This window comes from Rhineura floridana, chromosome 16 (genome assembly GCF_030035675.1).
Source record: "Rhineura floridana isolate rRhiFlo1 chromosome 16, rRhiFlo1.hap2, whole genome shotgun sequence".
Lineage (NCBI taxonomy): Eukaryota > Metazoa > Chordata > Lepidosauria > Squamata > Rhineuridae > Rhineura > Rhineura floridana.
Genome location: NC_084495.1, coordinates 14,988,834 through 15,009,516, shown reverse-complemented (window position 1 = coordinate 15,009,516; position 20,683 = coordinate 14,988,834). Strand labels below are relative to the sequence as shown.

Here is a 20,683-nt window from a genome sequence, read left to right as displayed (position 1 = left end):
CACCTACCAGGGGTTCTCGCACATTTATTATTGATGGGTTGTGATAGAAGTGAGCTCTGAGTATTCCAGAAGAGGTATGGGGCATAAAATTACATTAGGCAGAGGAAATGATATGGTTTCTTATTATCATACAACTTTAACATCTACAGTCATGTAACGTAGGCAGTGTAAATAGATACTTCACTCAATTACCGGATGCAGCTCTTACAGAAACCTTTGATGTTAATGAACTATGATAGGAAGTCAGACTTAATTATGCATATTCCATCACATTTCCCCAGTTACACATAAAGAAAGAAAGAAAAAGAAAGAAAGAAAGCACATTTGCATGCTACAGCTCTGTTCAGAGATCGGTAAATCGGAAATCATAATTAGATAACTTGCTACATGCATTTTAAAATCACAAAAATATATGGAATATCAGCTCCATTACTTACAAGGCTCAACACAGCAATGGATTATTTACTCACAGCTTCAGAGTATTTATCTGCTGTTGCAGTAAAAGGATATCATACCATGCAATTGTGAACATGATCTTTTCTGCATTTGCAAGTTTTAACTGGTTTAATCTGTAGAGCAGATTAAGGTTTAACTGATTAATCTGTAGGGCACTATTTTAATCACTGCATCCAAATTTCAGTCTGTGGGTTGTGCGCTAAGGGTATATTTGTAATATATTAAATAAACTTATTTTTGTTCAGATGTGTTATTGTGTTATGGGAGGAAATTATTTATTGTCTATTTATTATATAACATAATAAATACAATCTATTTATTACATAATAGTTATGTGGCACACAAGGAGTCTCCCAGCAATTTACAAAATTTTAAAACCTAAACCATGATATAAAATCAGAAAAAAACACATTACAATAAGAGCCATGCAACAAACTATTAAAGAAACTCAATAAAACACCAGCAAAATTTAAAGTATTAAAGGTAGGTTTTCCTTCCTAGCAATGTCTTTTGTTCATTGAAGTTGTTAAGCATGTCCTACTTTCAATAAATCTAAAAATGGTATAGTTTGATGAACGACATTTAAATGTAAGCGCTTAATAAACTAGTTAAAAGGCAGATGATCCACCAATTTTAATTATTTAATTGGTCAACAGCCAAATTATGGCTTTCAGGAGGGATGGGGGAGAAATTCAGTTCACATTTAAAGCCAAATTATCAAATTTGCACTTTTCTGAAACAATATGAGGACCGAAACACAGCCAACTTTGGAAATTCTCACTTATCCAAATTTTGTGATGCAGTTCTCCAACCAAACCGTGTTTACAAAAATGCATATATTAGGGGAGATGCGCATAAAAATGAATATATACAATCTATTATATATGGGGAAATTGCTTGCGAAAAATGTGTACGTTACTCAAAGCAGCATACAAAAATGTGTGTGGGGAGAAATTTGCACTAAAATGCTGATTTTTTAATGAGAATTAAAAAATAACACAAAGAAATGTGGAGAACTGAATTTAAAATTAGGAAACAGAATTCCTTCCATCCCTAGGTTTCAGTCTTTTTTTCAGTAACTTAATATTTAGATTCATTAGTTTCTTGTATGGATGGGGTTTCTGCCTAGTTGCCTAGTTATATCCCAATAATCCATAGTTAGATCCCAATCTGCTCTTTTTTTGTCCCTACTTGCTTTGGCACTTGCTGATTTGATCTGCTGTTGTTGTTTTGGTTGTGAAAAAAATTGCATAATTTTTAACATAAATGCCTGTGTAAATGATCCCAGTGTTCCAGATGGTTTGTTTTTTCCCCTGTTTATCACACCTATACACTGTTACAAATGCATCAACTTTGGGGAAATTATGAAGATTATTACGTAAAACAGAGAAAAAATTGGGAAAAAATCAGTGTTACAGCCCACTGCAAAAAACTGTGCTGATTATAGCCACAGCCTGCTGCAAGAAATCAGTGCCCATCCGAAAAGATAGCGGGATGTCAAATTCAGTCGGAATCCGGTACTAAGTCCAAATTGCTGATATTGTCCCCCATCCCTAGTAGCTTGTTACCTGAAAGTCTCTAAATGACTTACAACATTGTTAAAAACACAAATAAATATAACACACAATAAAAACAAAACAATAAAACAGCAACAGCCCCCCATAGAACCACAGGAAGCTTTGGCAGCACACCAAGACAAACAACATCATCTTAGTCTACCAAATGCCTGGCAAAATAAGTCAGTTTTCACAAAAATCAGTCAGAAGACATGGAATCCTCTCACCTTCCATCCTGTCGGCTGATAGTGTATCCGTACTCATTGTGGTTTTGGAAACTCACATTCACCCCAACCAGAGGGGTTCCATCCACTGCTACCACCTGGCCTCGAACGACACAAGCACGTCTGCATTGAGACAGGGTGAAATGAGCAAAGGAAGAGGCTGAGGCATCCATATACAGTATGGTAGCTAAGATATATCTACCAAGTAATTTGTGGCATCACTATGCATGTTGTGCATCTCAATTTTTGCTATCCATAATTTTTGTGTTCAATTTTTGTAGTTTCATTCTGAAAACCTAATTAAAACTTCAATTTTTTTTTAAAAAAAGCTGTATAAGTAAGGATCTGGGATATTGCCTTGAACAACTGGTAGAACTGATCTGGGAAGGGCTGTGGCTCAGTGATAGAGCATCTGCTTTGTATGCAGAAGATCCCAAGCCCAACGCCTGGCATCTTCAGGCAAGGTTGCGAAGGATCCCTGTCTGAAACTTGGGAGTGCCATGTTCCATCTGTGTAGATCAGGGATGGGGAACCATTTCTTTTGTCAAAGGGGAAGAATTCCTTTGGAAGCAATCTGTGTGTGTGGGGGGGCACATGCTACTGATGGGAGGGACCCAGAGCCAAAAGTGTGCAGGGCTCCCCTTTCCCCTTTCTCTTGTTTGACCACCCATTCTCTCTCTCTCTCTGCAATTCCTTTCCTCCTCCTTACTATACCCTTGAAAGTATGTCAATGGACACAGGTTCAAGACAATGCTGAGTTAGGTGGCCCAACAGTCTTGACTCAGTATAAAGCAACTTCCTACCTATACCTTTTTTCCTCCCTACCATTGTGACTTCAAGCTATGAAGCGTTCCAATTTATCTGATCACAGTTCCATCATTCTCGGTCATTTTATTTCAAAAATGACTAGCCAGATTTATTTATTCATACAATGATAAGCACCACTTGTCTATAAAATATCACAAGGCAGAATACAACCTAAATTTAAAAAACCCCAGCAAACAACTATTAAAAAATAAAAGCTGGTTGGCAAAGAATCTCAGGTTTGAAAGATCTGTTGGAATAATACAGTTTTAGACTACAGTTTTTAGAAAACAAAAAATGAGCAAGGATGACTCCTCGCAAACCTTTATTGGCAAGGAGTTCTGTAGTGTGAGGCCTGCCACACTAAAGATTAAACAGGCTTCTAAGCAGTTTGTAGGGTATAAAAAATTATACAAATATTAAAATATAAACACAATAAAACAACCCCATTAAAACAGGAAGCTCAGGTAGTTTTCTGTACCTTTCCTAATTCTGAAATATTTTTATTTATTTATTTGGTTAAAAAAATATCCTGCCTTTTGGCCCTATGAAAAATAACACCAATTTAAACAGTAACCAGGGCCAGCACCAAAGGCTGGCCAGGTGGGGCCCTGGTCGAGGGTGTCTGGGGCTACAGGGGCCCTCCACTCCCTTTCTGTGAATTGTGGCAGGTTTGCTGCCACGGATCACAGAGCAGAAGCTTTGGAGCCCCCACCATTCCCTCATTCAACCTACATTTCATGGCTGTGTTTTGCAGCTGCACGTACAGCATGCGCAGGGCTACCCTTAACCAAGATGGCAGCCAAGGTTTCCCTAAGGGGCTGAAGCCTCTGCTGCCATCTTGGTTGATGGCATCACGGAAGGTGAGCGGAGGGGCCCGGGGCAGGGTGCTGCCCAAGGTATTCTGCATTTTGTTTTTATTCATTTATTTATTTATGAAAGAAATAAAGAAGCCAGCCAGCCAGCAGGCCAGTCAGCCCAACCAACTACTTCTTTTTAACTTCACGGCTGCCACCAAGAGGGTATCTTTGTTTTTCTCTGGCTGTCTGCATCAAGCAGTCCTTTAACCTTCCAATCCTTAACTGGCCCAACATTCTCCCAATACTGGGTAAAGGGTATGGCCCTTAGGCAGGAGGTGAATAACAAGACCTCAGACCTTTTTTGGGTTTTTTGGCCAAAGCAAATTATGGTTTACTTAAGGATTTAGTGAGGTGACAAGTTAAATACAAAATGATTTGAGGGGGACACCCTCTAATTTGACATAAGATAAGATAAAAAACAGACGTAACAGACAAAACAGACATAAAAGCATACACCTATACTTATTCTAGACTGTTTTCTAAACCAAGCCAATACTTATCAATTTGTATCCCCCAGTTCATTCACCTTGTGGATCCTTTTGTGGTCCTCTTCCAGTTCTTTCCTCCTGCAGCATGCAACTATATTCTCCAACACTTTCCAGTATTCAAGCTGTCTTAAACGTTTTTCAATCTTTACAATTGTTAAACTCCAGCTCTTTCAACTCTCCATCTCTTCATCTCCACAACATTTACACCAAGTACCCTATTTTTTTACTTGACTTACTGTATATACAATATTTTCACTTTCCCTCCTAACCTTTTAGTCAATCAGCAGGAGAGTAGTGTCTTGGATAAAGTTTCTATTTTCCCTAAATTGCCAGGTCCACAGGATGAACCTTTGAACTTCCTGTGCAAATCATTCCCTCTTAAACTTTTGACCCTCCTGTGAACAATTTCCTGAGCAAAACATTCCCTTGATCTTTTAAAATTTCAGTGAATTTTTGTCCATCTTGTGCATGAGAGCCTTTAAAGGAAAACACAGCCATTTTACAGCTCAATATTCACATCCAAAATAACCCAACACAAAATGCTGAAAGCCTTGTTCCTTCATAGCAACATTTTAATATTTGCTTCCTTTTCCCTCACATCATCTTCCCGCTTTCTCTACCAGCATGTGAGCCATCCCATTTTAACATTCAGCATGAAGAACTATGGGCTAATCTCCAGCAGTAATTCAGTTCTGTGTCCTGTGCTAATTGCAGCACACAGAAAATCGATCTAAATAACTGCTGACCTTTATGTTTTCAAAGGTAGAACAGCCATTTTCTTCTTTGACCTAATAGCCTTTGCTGCAACCTGAAATCTGGTCTAACCTTTTTTTATTTATTTAACTACATGCATACTCTGCCTTTTCTTTCATGATGGATCTCAAGGTGGTGTGCATGGAGTCCCCAATCCAGACATTGATCTAATAAGGATATTACCCTATCCTTATTTTTGGATTTTTTCCCCTAGTGGATCAACACAGCCAGCTATATTTTTTCCTTCAGTACAATAAAGTTTAAGTACCAACAGATCTAATTTACAGGTCAAGGCACACGAGAAACGTAGGCATTATGGATGATCTGTGGATGCCAACACCAGTACATTAATTACAGCTTCCTGCAGTGGGCTGTTGTATAAAAACCTAAAGAGCTGCATATTTCAAACATTACTCCTGCTTTCAGGGGGAAAATACATGGAACCTTGTTTTCAGAGCATGAAGCTACTTCCTCCATAGTCACTTCTTCTTCCTTGACTAATATATATATTAGAGACTCAAAGATATACCGTTCATTCACACAACTACTCTTGAGTGGTACATCACCTTTATTTCCAGCAAACTGAAGCTAAGGCTGCATATACGTACTACATTCAAAGCACATTTAAAGCACATGACTTCCTCCAAAGAATCCTAGGAACTGTAGTTTGTTAAGGGTGATGGGAATGGTAGCTCTGTGAGGGGTAAACTAACAAGGGGTCTCTTAACAACTCTCAGCATCCTTAACAAACTACAGTTCCCAGGATTCTTTGGGGAAAACCATGACTGTTTGAAGTGGTATACTACAGCTTTAAATGTATAGTGCAGATGGGACCTAAGACTCTCAAAAGCCACTAGTCCTAATGGCTATATGCTACCTCCAGGATCGGAGGAAGCATGCCTCATCAAACAGTCCCTGGGGGACTGTGAGGGAGGGCTATTGCCCTCCATGTTCATGTCCTGATTGTGGGCCTCCCAAAAGGGATCAGAGCTGGTCAGTGGGAAACAGGATGCTAGATTAGATAGGACTTCCTGCATGTAGAAAGCATTTTCTCCCAGCAGCCTTTGCAGAGCCGAGCTGAGAGGCACTTTGGCAGCTTCAAGATGGCGGACCAACTTGTTCTCATTAAAGATATGAGGCTCCTGGATGTAAAAGTGGGTCAGTGCCGTGGTTAGCAACATGAGATTATAGCCCAACTGGGATTGTTACAAATTGCCAAGGAGGTTATGACAGATTTCTCAAGAAGTACATTGAAGTGAGGAAAGGAGGCAAACAGACCGGTGTGGTCTGTTGCTGTCCGTGGCTGAACATGAGCAGCAGCCCATGGCCATGGTAGGCCTTTGAAGATGGCTTGGTCAAGCTGGTACAATCAGGCTAGAACTGCATTACCCTGGATAAATCTGAGCCCAGGATCATGCAGTTCTAGCCTGATTCTACCTGCTTGACCAAGCCATCTTCAAAGGTCTGCCATGGCCATTGGCTCCTGATCACGTTCAGGCACAGAGAGCAACAGAGCACACTGGAATACATGTATTTATTGATGTAAGACACCTAGAGCTATTGGTTAGATCAGGAAGATAAAGGTCACATTCACAGCATACATTTATTCCACTACTATTCTACTGTAAACAGTCATGGCTTCTCCCAAAGAAACCTGGGAAGTCTAGTTTGTAAAGGGTGCTTAGAGATGTTAGGAGACTCTGATTCTTCTCACAGAGCTATAATTGTCAGAGTGGTTTGTCAGTCCCTCTTCCATGAGATCTCTGGGAATTGTAGCTGTATGAGGTGAATAGGAGTCTCCTAATCACTCTCAGCACCATCACAAACTATTACTATGCTTTATTAAATTTATATCCCACCCTTCCTCCCAGTAGGAGCCCAGGGTGGCAAACAAAAACACTCTAAAACATCATAAAAACAGACTTTAAATATATATTAAAACAAAATGTCATTAACACATCTTAAAAAAAAAAGCTTTAAAAACATCTTAAAAAGCAGTTCCAACACAGACACAGAATGGGATAAGGTCTCTATTTGAAAGACTTGTTGAAAAAGAAAGGTCTTCAGTAGGCACCAAAAAGATAATATAGATGGTGCCTATCTAATATTTAAGCGGAGGGAATTCCAAAGGGTAGGTGCCACCAGAGCTTGGAAAAGTTACTTTTTGGAACTACAACTCCCATCAGCCCCAGCCAGCACGGCCACTGGATTGGGCTGATGGGAGTTGTAGTTCCAAAAAGTAACTTTTCCAAGCTCTGGGTGCCACTACACTAAAGATCAGCTTCCTATGTTGTGTGGAATGGACCTCCTGTTAAGATGGTATCTACAGGAGACCCTCATCTGCAGAGTGCAGTGACTGACTAGATGTATAAGGGGTAAGATGATCTTTCATGTAGCCTTGTCTCAAGCTGTATAGGGCTTTGTAAAAAAGAAACAAACAGATCCTTGAACTTTGCCCAGTAGCTAATGGGCAGCCAGTGCAATTCTTTCAACTGTGGGGTGACATGTTGGCAATACCCTGCCACAGTGAGCAGTTGCACCAGCTGCAGCTTCCAGATCAACCTCAAGGGTAGCTCCACATAAAACGCATTACAGTAATCCAGCCTGCAGATTACCAGTGCTACAGCTATAGCTTTCTTACCAGCTGAAGCTGGTAAAAGGCACTCATAGCCACTGAGGTCACCTTGGCCTCTAGTGACAAAGATGGATCCAGGACCACCCCCAGATGATGGACCTACTCTTTCAGAGGGAGTACAACCCCATCCAAAGTAGGCAAGTGATCAATTATCCAAACTCGGGAACCACCAACCCACAGCACCTCTGTCTTGCTGTTGATTCAGAGTCAGTTTATTGGCCCTCATCCAGCCGACCACCAAATCCAGGCACTGGTCTAGGGCTTGCACGGCCTCTCCCAATTCAGTTGTTACAGAGAAATAGAGATGGGTAGCATCAGCGTACTGCTGACACCTCACCCCAAATCTGCTGATGACTGCTTTCAAGGGCTTCATATAGATGTTAAACAGCACTGGGGACAAGATGGCACCCTGCGGCACCCAGCAGCACAACTGCCAGGCGGCCAAAAGACAATCACCCAATACTATTCTCTGAAAATGACCTTGGAGATAGGATCAGAACCCCTGTAAAACAGTCCCTCCAATACTCATCTCACCAAGTTGGCCCAGAAGGATACCATGGTCAATGGTATCAAAAGCCACAGAGCTTGGGAATTGAGTCCTGGTGTGTCGGGAGGATGAGCTGGGCTCCTGGGGGGTTGTCAGAAGAGGATTCAAATGGCTGGCAGAGGGAGGAGGGAGGAACTTACCCTCTGTGGAGCGAAGCCGAAACAGAGGACATGCCAGAGATAGGGTCGCCTAGCAACGGGGAGCCTGAGAGCCTTGAAGTTTTAGAATCCCCCCCAGACATTCCCAGGCCCTCCCTTCTCCGCAGCTCAGAGCAAGAGGGAGGGCTGATCACAGCAGAAAGGCGGAGAGATGGTTTACCCTCAGCTCCTCCTTTATCACCCATAGGGGAATCGGACACTTCAGAAGAGGAGGAGGTGATGCCTCCCCCCTCACCACGCACACGCAGACGGTTGAAAAGACAGGAGAGAAGGGGGGGAAGGTGGTCAGTAGCTGAGGGGGAGTTAAGGAGGAGCGAAAGGTTGCGTGCCCGTTTAGCCCCTTCTTAAAGAACAGGCAGGAAGCAGCCCCTTGCTCTGTCAACTTTCTCCCAATGTCGCAGGACCTGTATCCCTGTATTGCTTCATGAGAAAGTGCAGTCTTTGTTGGACATTAATAAAACACGAATTAACTACAACCTCTGGTCTGGTTCCTGAGTCGCATCCTGGGCCTGACATGGTGTGAACTGGCAGCAGTTCTTGACACTATATCCTCTACCAACTTATCCCCACATATAAAATATAATTTACCCCTGTTACTAATCTTCCTCAAATTTAATAACAACCACTGGTTTCAGATGCTAACTTTTTCAGAGGAACACAGGAAGCTGCTTTTTAGCAGGGTCAGAGTAATCTTATGCTTCCACACTGAAAATACCTCCCCCCTCACAGTCCTGCCTGCATGTAAGAAACTAGTGTATCAGTATACAGCACTCTGACTCTGTCGTGCTTGATTACTGCATGCAGGGAGGTTGTTATGTAGGAGCTCCTGCAACGATTCTGCATAGGACAATTTCTCTTCCAAAAGGAAGTCTCCTTCTTGGTCAGTGTTCTACATACAAGCACAGGCAGTTTTATTCCATCACAGTTTTGGAAACCCCTTAACCCCTTTCCTTCCACTATTATTACCATTATCATTATTATTATTATTATTATTATCATCATCATCATCATCATCATCATTATCATCATTATCATTATTTATTGCACTTGTATACTGCCCCATAGCCGAAGCTCTCTGGGCGGTTTACAGCAATCAAAAACATTAAAACAAATACACAATTTAAAAACATATTTTAAAAACAATTTAAAACACAATTTTAAAATTCAAAACAATATAAAAACAATTTAAAAATGCATGCTAAAATGCCTGGGAGAAGAGGAAAGTCTTGACCTGGCGCTGAAAAGATAACAGTGTTGGCGCCAGGCGCACCTTGTCAAAAAATCGTTCCATAAATTGGGGGCCACCACTGAGAAGGCCCTCTCCCTTGTTGCCACCCTCTGAGCTTCCCTTGGAGTAGGCACCCGGAGGAGGGCCTTTGTTCTTTAACATAGTGTACGGGTGGGTTCGTATCGGGAGAGGCGTTCCATCAGGTATTGTGGTCCCAAGCCATGTAAGGCTACTGTAGCACCTTTCCTGTTGCTTTAAAACCACCAACCCAAGAACAAGACAATTGTTTTAATAATTTTTAATAAGCTGTTTGTCATTTTTGTGTGTGTATACTACTTCATATCTGAAAACTGAAAAGCATATAGAAGTTTCAGAAGTCGGTCAAGAAATGCATTGGGAAGCTGGTCTATGCAGCAAATCTTGTATGTCTGTTTACAACTATTTTTTAGGAGTGGAGAAAGCTGGACAATGTTTCCAAACAAAGTTAGACAGGATCATTTTATCTCCCCCCCATCTCCACCCACACAGCGGTACTATACTTTCTATTTTTCAGTGGTGAAAAAAAGAACATTTACCTGCTCTCAAATGAGACATCTCCTCGAATGACATGAGTGCTTTCTTTGCCAATCAGAAACTTGATTCTATCGTAAAAGAGCCTTGGAGGGTGCTGAGAGAAAGGAGGCTGGCTTTGCTGAATGAGGTCAAGGGGATCAGGGGAACCGTGGCAGAGAGGGCTTGCATAGCAAATGGTTTGCTGACAACAATCAGGGTCCACACAGTCTGTCAAACCATCTGAAAATGGACAGCACAGGAAAGATGGTGTATTACAAGAGCCAAGGGATTGGCAGCTGCGAAGGATGCATTATTTATTTATTTTGTTTGCATTTACGATCGCTTCCCAGGACACATCTCAATCTGACAGTACAGACAGCAACAATATTAATTAAAAAAACAGTGTAACCTTAAGTCTGGATTACTGCAATGCACTCTATGTGGGGCTGCCCTTGCGCCAATGAAGCTGGAAAGTGGGAGATTCAGGACAGACAAATGAAAGTTCTTCGCACAGCGCATAGCGCAAGATGCATAGCGATGGCTGCAAACTAAGATGGCCTCGAAAGGAGATTTGAAAGGAGTTACCCAGTGGCAGCTGCTGGCTGCATGTCAGTGGAATCAGCTCTGGGGCTTAGTCTGAAAGGAGCCACCAGAGTCACAATGGCTTTATTACCTTCAGTATCAGAGGCACTGCACCTATGAACACCAGTTACTATGAATCACAAGTGGGAGAATACTATTGCACTCTGGGCTTCTGGGTTTCCCATAGGCATCTGGTTGGCTGCTATGAGAGTGGGATGCTGGACTAGATAGACCTTTGGTCTGGGCCAGCAGGTGTCTTCTTAATATTCTAATGCAAGTACATAGCCAGACCACATCAACACCTCCTCCCTTTCCCCTTCTAAGTTCATACCAGCACTGTCCTCTTTCTATAACATTGTAACTGATGCCTCTGTGTCTCCATCTCATGCGCTACAAGCTATGGGCTCCTGCTGGGAGGAAGGGCGGGATATAAATAAATAAATAAATAAATAAATAAATAAATAAATAAATAAATAAATATGCTGCCTTCCTGTCTCTTGCCATGTGTGTATCCAAGCCCTAATACTTTCCCTGCACAATGAAGTAAACATCTGCAGCTGTGCAGGGGAGGAAAGAGTGAATCACCTGATGGGTATAAAGAAAGACCAGAGCTTGGAAAAGTTACTTTTTTGAACTATAACTCCCATCAGCCCCAGCCAGCATGGCCACCGAATTGGGCTGATGGAAGTTGTAGTTCAAAAAAGTAACTTTTCCAAGCTCTGAGAAAGACTACATGGCCCACAAATGGGGATGGCAGTCTAGAGGTGGATGCAAACACATTTAGCTCCTGGAGAGTGCAGGGAACAGGAAACACCATCATTTCAAAAGCCTGGCTATGAGGGATACACCCACAATAAGACTTGGCATGTCCAGTCTAGCCAGCGTCCCACAGACAAATTTCTGTAAAGCATTTCTTATACCACAGAGCTCGGGAATAAGACACGCTTTATCACATACCAAAAAATCTACTAAAATGTCCTCACAGCCCCAAATCCATCTTGCTGTCTTGCTTGATTCCAGCAGTGGCTGGTGTCCATTGAAACTGGTAGGGCACAAGGCAGGAGGCCAACAGTAAGTGGAGCCAGAGCCAATGAGCTCCATTCTCCTCCCTTCAGAGATCTACAAAGGCAACACTGAGACTGAGCAGGAGGAAGTTGGGCTTGCAATGCCATTGAACTGGTGGTGGTGGTGGAGAAGGAAGGGGAGCAGCTGCCAGCCAGTGCCACCCCCCGGTTGTAATTAAGGAGGTAGGCAGGTGGGGGCAGGCTGAGAGCAGACTAAGATTGGTGCTGCTGCTTTGCATGCAGAAGGTCCTGCATTCAATCCCTGGCATCTACATATAGGGATGACATTCTCCTGATCTAAAGCAAAAGTCCTCTTTCTAAACTCCTAGGGTTGGGTTGGTGGTGTTCTGCTTACCTGATCACAAGAGGAAACTAAAAGAATGCTCACACTTTCTCCCTCTCCTATGCACCCAGGCACAGCATCTATCTCTCTCTTTCTTCACCCTGGCTTTGCCTCACCCTCTCCCCACAAGTTGCTTTTCTCGCAGCATGACTGACTGCTGCTTTGGCATGAGTTGCCTGAAAGCAGGGTGAATAAACCTGAATTTGCATCTCCAGTTGCTTTCAAGCACTAAAAGGAATGGCTCGATTACAAATCAGGTTCAGGGGAAAAAATACTATACACACACCAACATACCCTAATAATCTAATATTTCTGAAAGTGCTTAGAGTGGAAAAGATACTGTACAATGCAGGGAATCTCAGGCCCAGGGTCCAAATGCTCTCGGAACTCTAATTAGGCCACACCCCTTTCCCCCAGGCGACACCCGTCACTGGCCCCGCTTCACACCTCAAGTGTTTTTGCTTGGCTGGAATGTGTTCACGAATCCTGATAATGATTGGATGGAAAATAGAGGGGTGGGTTGTGTAGAAGCTAGCATACTGTACAAAGTTACAATTTACATAATTGCTTTGCCCGCTTTTGCTTCTGGCCCTGATCACTACTAACAAGTGGCCCTTATGCACATGCCCAGAAGGGAATGCGGCCCTTGGACTGAAAAAGGTTCCCCATCTCTAGTGTACAATGTTTGAAAATGAACCTGGATCCTGCTCAACAAGAACCTGCTCAGAAGCATATTTTGAAAACAATGGAACACATGAAGCTTCTGTATACTGATTCAAACCATTGGTTCATCTAGCTTAGTACAGTCTACATCAGGTTCTTCAACCTTGGGTCCCCAAATGTTATCAGACTACAACTGCCATCAACCTTAGCCCACTTAGCCAATGGCCAAGGATGATGGCCATCGTCTTAGATGGGCATCAAGGGATCCAATGTTGAAGAACAGTGGTCTATGCTGGCTAATACCAATGGCTCTCCAGGATTTCAGGCAGGAATCTTCCCCAGTCTTAACAGAAAATTAACGTGGGACCTTCTGCATGCAAAACATATGCTCAACTACTGAGTTTTCAGGAGAGAGGAAGGTGAGAAGTTTAGACTGAAAAGAAAAAGAGAGGGAAAGGTGGATCAATATGAAAAAGCAAGAGAGAAAATATCCTTGTTATATTCATCTGACTTCATGGGTATGAATGGGTATCCTGGTGCTCTCCAGATGTTGTTAGACACCATCTCCCATCATCCCTGACCAGTGGCCATACTGATGGGAGTTGCAGTCCAGCAATATCTTTGGGGGGCATTTGGTTCCCCCATCCTTGCTTTACAGAAAACATTTGAAAGAGAGGATGCCAGGCAAATATTACAGATAACATGAGCAAGGATCAAAGGAAGAAAATGGGCAGTGGCACATGGAACAGCAGTTTTAACAAGTATGATTGTACTGGAAGAATGGAGGAGAACGGGAGAAGGTGAATAAATAAAAGAAAATAAATAATAAATAAATAAAATAAGGTAAAGTAGAGAAGGGAAGCAAAGAGGGGCACAACTGTAGGTGATTTTGAAAGTAAGGCCCGGCACCTCCTATTCAATATGAAATGAGGAAAATGTCACTGAAGAGAGAAGGAAAGAAGAGAGACATGTTGGACTGCTGTGCAAGATTAGTAAGCAGGAGAATTAAGGGCAGACATAAGCAGCTTACAATGTGAGACGGGAAGATCAGAAAATAGTACTGTGCAAAAATCTATATGTGAAAGAATGATCAGCTGAACCAAAGTTTTATGTACATTGGCAAAGAGAAAACCATGGAGTCGAAAGAAAGGAAGAGTAGCTAGAAAAGGTAGGTTAGTCCTTCACTACAGAACTGATGTGGGATGGAATGCTATTTATTTATTTAACAAAATGTATATACCGCTTGTGAGAGCCAGTGTGGTGTAGTGGTTAAGGTGTTGGACTATGACCTGGGAGACCAGGGTTCAAATCCCCACACAGCCATGAAGCTCACTGGGTGACCCTGGGGCAGTCACTGCCTCTCAGCCTCATGAAAACCCTATTCATAGGGTCGCCATAAGTTGGAATCGACTTGAAGGCAGTACATTTATATTTATATACCGCTTGATTTTAGAAAACCTTTAAGAGGTTTACCAAAAAAAAAGTTAGACGGTTTCTATATATTTTCTTCTGCCCTGTGAGTATATGTCATATAGAACTAATATATAACATGGAATGATATATACCTGGGGGTTGGAACCTGCAGTCTTCCAGATGTTGTTAGACTATAACTCCCATCAGCCCAGACTAGTAGCCATGCTGGCTCAGGCTGATGGGGGTTGGAGTCCAACAGCATCTGTAGAGCCACAGGTTCCCCATCCCTGATAAATAAAAAAGGAATGTAGTCAACAAGTTTCCTTATTCCTTCAGTGATCTTGTCGTATTGTCAGGTGCAGGTAGGGGTGTGTGTATGTGTGTTTGTGTGTGAACTATAGTTTTAGACTTTATGTCAAAACAACATTCCGTGATACAAATGAAAGAGATAGAAGAATCACAGGTAATGCCTAAGCTTTGAGCCAGATGTGGACAATAAAGCATGAGATTATCAACAGAACAAGAGAAGATGATAAAGAGGGTTTGGGAAGAAAGAAATTCCATTTCCACTAAGACTGCATTAATGTGTCGGGCTGGAGGGATAAGTCTGTTTCCAGTCTATGTCGCCAAGTCCTCATCTGACACTTCAGCCACTAGAACCCACCGCTGATGAGGCTATGTCTGCCATTTACATTCAATTATTAAGTTTGGATACCAACCTGGCAAATGCAGTGAAGAGAGCCTGCCCCTGTGTGGTGCTAAGGGATGGGTGACAATTTTGGTTCAGTACACATTTCAAGCCGAATCTACCAAATTTGCACTCTCCTAAACGATAAGGGAACTGAAACAAAGCCATCCTTCGAAATTTGCACTTATTTCAATTTTGTGATGCAGTTTGCTAAACACACAGTGTTTACAAAAATGCATATTTTAGGGTAAAGTGTGCATAAAAATGAATGCAGGAGTGAAAATAACTTGCAAAAATGCATTATATGTGAAGTGATTTGCAAAATGTGCATATTAGTCAAAACTGTCAACATAAATGTGTTTAAATTCACAGTAAAATGCTGGAGAATTTTTATGAGGATAAAAAACACACACAGAAATTGCTGCAAAAATGTGAAGAACTGGAAAATGAGAAACTGAAAGAGTCAACATTGGCTGATATTTCCATCCTTAGTGGTGTTAGCTCTCCTCACTAACCTCCATTGCCAATAGTACTTGGTTGCAACTTCAGTTGCTGAGGTTGTTTCGCGATGCATATGTTTTGGAAATTTTATTGTGTATACATACAAGAGCACCTATCAAAATGAGTATGTTCTGGGTATTTTAAAACTGAAGTAATCCATCAGAAAAAAAAATAGCAGAAGGAAGGATGCAGTCCTGGGATATAGGATGGCTGTGACTCTCTGCATCTCTTTCAGCCACAGGATTGGGATCTGGGTCTAAGTTTGGAATGCTTCTGATTTTACTCAACTCTGGCTACACAGCCAAAGTAAGAATGTCTGGTACACAGAGAGCAAATTTCTGCTTGGGGGGTTGGACACATCTCTGTAGAGCCACAGTGTGTTATGTGCTGCACAGCAAATTTAGAAGCGATATGATCCTCCCCCAGAATGCTTGCAATCTATGTTTTTGTTGTTGCTGAGTTTAGGTAGTTCTATTATTCTGGACCCTGAGGCTCTAATCAGAGAATGTCATGCTCAAAGAATTCAACACAGACTTTTCTGGCAGTTCTGTGGAACTATTGTTGTTGCTTTCTGAACAATAGCTGGGCAGACAGAAGCACTCTGGCTGATCTAAAAGGTCATCTGAGACCAACCTTCTCCAACCTGGTGCCCTCCAGATGCTTTGGACTACAACACCTATCAGCTCCAGCCAGCACGCATCTTAGATACTAAAAAGGGAATGTGTGGCTGCCATGCCAATGGAGCAAAGGGGGAGAGACAAACAGGAAAAGATCAGAGACAGGGGGAAATGTGACAATCATGCAGCACGCAGTGAGATTTGTGCCACAATGGGCATCTGCTGAAGATGTCAGCGTTATGCAACTGCCATCATGAAGCCCTGCCAGCATAACACAGATGTACACCGCAAGCTCAAATCAGCACTCCATGGCTGCACATCTGTTACACTGTTTTAGTTTCGAGAGCTATTTTAGCCAGAGGATGTGCCTTTCATATCAAGGATGAAGGTGGATTTACATGTTTGGGAGGGAGGACATATTGTTATCCCATTTTAGCAAATCATGACTGAATCGTGCATTTATTTATGAGTCAGTTTAAATATTTATGTGCTCCCTTTGTTTTTGGCCCCAAGCATGCTCACAAATCACACAAAGTCAAAACAATAAAACTAGTTTAAAACCAAACAAATTGCTTCTAAAAACACAGCAGCATTTGTGGGGGGGAGCAGACAATATAAAATATAAAAAAACAAGTTTAAACACAACCATTTTAACAACATCTGGAATACAGTGTCTAACTCTAGATGTCGCACTTGTAAGATGGATGTAGGCAAGCTGGAACAGGCTCAGATGGTCAGAGACATGGAAAACAAATTCTATGAGGAAAGGTTGAAGGAAATGTGTAGTTTTTTAGCATGGAAAAAAGAAGGCTGAGGGTGGGCATGCTAGCACTTTTCAAGTACCTAAAGGGCTTTACATGGAAGCCACTAAAGGCTTACTCTCTGCTGCCCCAAAAGTCACAAGTAGATCTAATGGACTTAAATTTAGAGCTGAGCCAATATTTTCGGCCCAGTTTGTTTTGTCAATTCAAGGCCTTGGGTGGGGGAGAAACTACCCACAAAAATAGAGCCGGTCTGGTGTAGCAGTGCACATAGGGCTACAACCTGGGGAGACCAGAGGTCAACTCCCCACCCAGCCATGAAACTTGCTGGGTGACTTTGGGCCACTGGCTCTCTCTCAGCATCACTACCTCACAGGGTCGTTGTGAGAACGAAATGTGGGAAGGGGAGAACCATATCTGTAGAGCCACCTTGAGTTCCTTGGGAGAAAGGTGGGATCTAAATGAATAATTCAATGAACGAACAAATAAACAAATGGAAATACAAAAACCATTGAACGTTTTTGGTGTGCATGTGGGAAAGGGTTTAGCTTACCTGACCTGATGTCGATGAGGTAGCAAGGGTTCCTTGCACCTTTACTTTTAAATTTTAGGAAAAGACTTTGCAGGGCTGCCTTCAGCAAGCATGAGATATGCCAGCAACTCCAGACCCTCCTCTGCTTCCTGCTGGGTGGGGGACAGAATGCCTATGGGAACATCCTAGGGTTGCCAGGTTCCTGGCCTGAGACTGATCCTGTATCTTTAGGAGAAGAAAAAGTCAGCCAAGTGCAGGTGTTCTTGCAACACTGTAATGAGAAAAACCACAAGGTAGAATTCTCCCTTCCCCCTGCACAACTTTTAAAGACACAGAAGACCTCTTGGTTGCCAGGCCCAGCCGCCAAGAAGTCTTTTGTGTCTTTAAAAGTTGTGCAGGGAGAAGAGAGAATTCCACCTTGTGGTTTTTCACATTACAGGGTTGCAAGAACACCTGCACTTGGCTGACTTTCTCTTCTCCTAAAGATGCAGGATCAGTCTCAGGCCAGGAACCTGGCAACCCTAGAACGTCCCCATGGACATTCTGGCCTCCCTCCAGCAGGTAACCTGACAGAATCGGGAGATACCACCACAGCACATGTGCAAAGGCAGCTGTGTGAGGCTTCTCCCAAAGCATAAAAGTGTGGGAAGGGGAACCTTCGCCACCTTACCTAAGTAAGGTAAGCCACACTTCTTTTACCCCTCCCTCCACCAAAAACTCCCTTGAAAGGGGCAGAATTTCTACCTGACCTTCACACTAGGGAGGTGATAGGAAGAACGTTTCCCCCTCCCACACCAATGGGGATGGCTCAGCACTACAGATGCCTTAATGGTAAGAATGCTTTGACAATGAAACCAACTGCTTGGGGGAATGCAGCTCTCTCCTTTGATGGATGCCTTCAGTCAGAGGCTGGGGTAGCCATCCTGTTGGGGGTGCTCTCATTCTGGATGTCTTGCAATCAAGCAGAGGGTTGGCTCCTCTCCAGCTGTGTAATTATGTGTGCTTTTTTTAAAAAAATAGCATTTCTGTCCAATGGAGGCTGGTGCATCAGGGAGAAAGGGGCATTTGCCCCACCTATCTCAGCCTGCCCTCACCTGCTTGCCTTCTTACTTACAGATAGTTTAGGGGATGGGACTGCCTGTCGGATTCCTTGTCCTTTGACTTAGTGCGACGCTTGTAGAACTCAGCAGGGAGGAGGATGGAGACAAAAGTTGGCTCTGCCTAGTGTTGGGCTCGCTGCCTTCCACCCTACCAGTCCCAATGGACACCAGCCACCACTTTCTTATGGCTACTAACAGGATGTGTTTTGAAGGCACAGCAGTCCAGGTGGCACAATGTACGTATGCTGAACATATGATCCAACTAAAATCGAAGGGAAAACAACTGCAGTGAGTAAGAACTTTTGATTACAAATGGCCATTGGCAGTGGTGGTGGTGGCAGCGGTGGAACAGTAAGAGAGAGAAAAATGCAGCCAACTGGGTAGCAACACGTAGGATCTAATTACTCAGGGTCACAAACTCTGCCTGTACCTCCATCATTATCGATGTTGTCTCCACACATCATTTCCATGACAATGTTGCATCCCATTCCACTCCAGCCCACCTGGCAGACACAGTGCCATCCATTCTGATCGAGGGTGCACCTTCCGTTTCCATAACACAGACCTGGGCAGCCATCTGGAAAGATGCCAATTAAACAAAGCTTTATATATTACCACTGTTTATTTTATTTATTTATTTATTTATTTAGTTTCATTTTTAAACCGCCCATAGCAAGTAGCTCTCTGGGCGGTGAACAAAACAGGATTAAAATACAATATACAATAAAATCAGTGACGAACAACAGCAAATTAAACAAAAACATTAGATAGAACATATTGACATTAAAATTGAACATTATAATAACATTAAAATGCCTGGGAGTATAGCCAGGTCTTAACCTGGCACCTAAAAGAAAGTACCGTAGGCGCCAGGCGTATCTCCTCAGGTAGGCTGTTCCATAGTTCGGGGGCCACCACAGAAAAGGCCCTAGATCTAATAACAATCCTCCGGGCATCCTGGTGAGTTGGTACCCGGAGGAGGGCCTTGGATATTGAACGAAGTGAACGGGTAGGTTCATAGCGGGAGAGGCGTTCCACAAGGTACTGCAGTCCCACACCGTGTAAGGCTTTATAGGTCAAAACCAGCACCTTGAATCTGGCTCGGAAACAAATAGGCAGCCAGTGCAAACGGGCCAGGACAGGTGTTATATGCGCGGACCAGCGAGTCCCTGTCAACAACCTGGCTGCCGCGTTTTGCACTAGCTGAAGTTTCCGAACGGTCTTCAAGGGCAGCGCTATGTAGAGCGCATTACAGTAGTCCAATCTAGAGGTTACCAGAGCGTGAACAACTGAGGCGAGATCGTCACTGTCCAGATAGGGGCGTAGTTGGGCTACTAAACGGAGATGGTAAAACGCATTCCGAGCCACCGAGGCCACTTGAGCCTCAAGCGACAAGGAAGGGTCAAAAAGGACCCCCAGACTACGAACCTGTTCCTTCAAGGGGAGTGTAACCCCATCTAGAACAGGATAAACATCCACCATCTGGGCAGGTAAAGAGCTCACCAACAATGTCTCAGTCTTGTCTGGATTGAGCTTCAGTTTATTAGCTCTCATCCAGTCCATTATCGCGGTCAGGCAACGGTTCAGCACATCAACAGCCTCACCTGAAGAAGGTGAAAAGGAGAAGTAGAGTTGCGTGTCATCAGCGTACTGATGGCAATGCACTCCAAAACTCCTGATGACCGCACCCAGAGGCTGCATGTAGATGTTAAAGAGCATGGGGGACAAGACCGACCCCTGGGGGACTCCACAATAGGGAGTCCAGGGTGTCGAGCAATGTTCCCCAAGCACTACCTTCTGGCGACGATCCGTTAAGTAGGAGCAGAGCCACTGCCAAGCAGTGCCCCCAACTCCCAACTCCGCGAACCTCCCCAGAAGGATACCATGGTCGATGGTATCAAACGCCGCTGAGAGATCAAGGAGAATCAACAGAGTCACACTCCCCCTGTCCCTCTCCCGACAAAGGTCATCATACAGGGCGACCAAGGCTATTACCACTGTTAAAAGAGCACACTAGCCAGCAATGAGATAACACGTTACCACCCTCCTTGTGACACACCCAGTTTGTCATAGCTGTATACTGTTGGTGTAAGCGGCCAACACAGATGAGTATCACCTGCAGACAGTGGCGGCTGGTAGCTCCATATCAGTGGAGTGA

General features: G+C 43.2%; 1 protein-coding gene across 7 annotated transcripts in view; it reads right to left on the bottom strand.

The window, feature by feature from the left end:
* The window catches only part of TENM1 (teneurin transmembrane protein 1), an 897,331-nt gene that overhangs the window by 123,438 nt on the left and 753,210 nt on the right, over positions 1 to 20,683 (bottom strand). For all 7 annotated transcript variants that reach the window (XM_061598133.1, XM_061598132.1, XM_061598131.1 and 4 more), the window contains 3 exons: positions 18,956 to 19,102; positions 10,285 to 10,501; positions 2,240 to 2,359 (listed from right to left, as the gene is read on the bottom strand). In XM_061598133.1, coding sequence (XP_061454117.1) covers positions 2,240 to 2,359; positions 10,285 to 10,501; positions 18,956 to 19,102 — 484 coding nt within the window. The remainder of the gene's footprint in view (positions 1 to 2,239; positions 2,360 to 10,284; positions 10,502 to 18,955; positions 19,103 to 20,683) is intronic.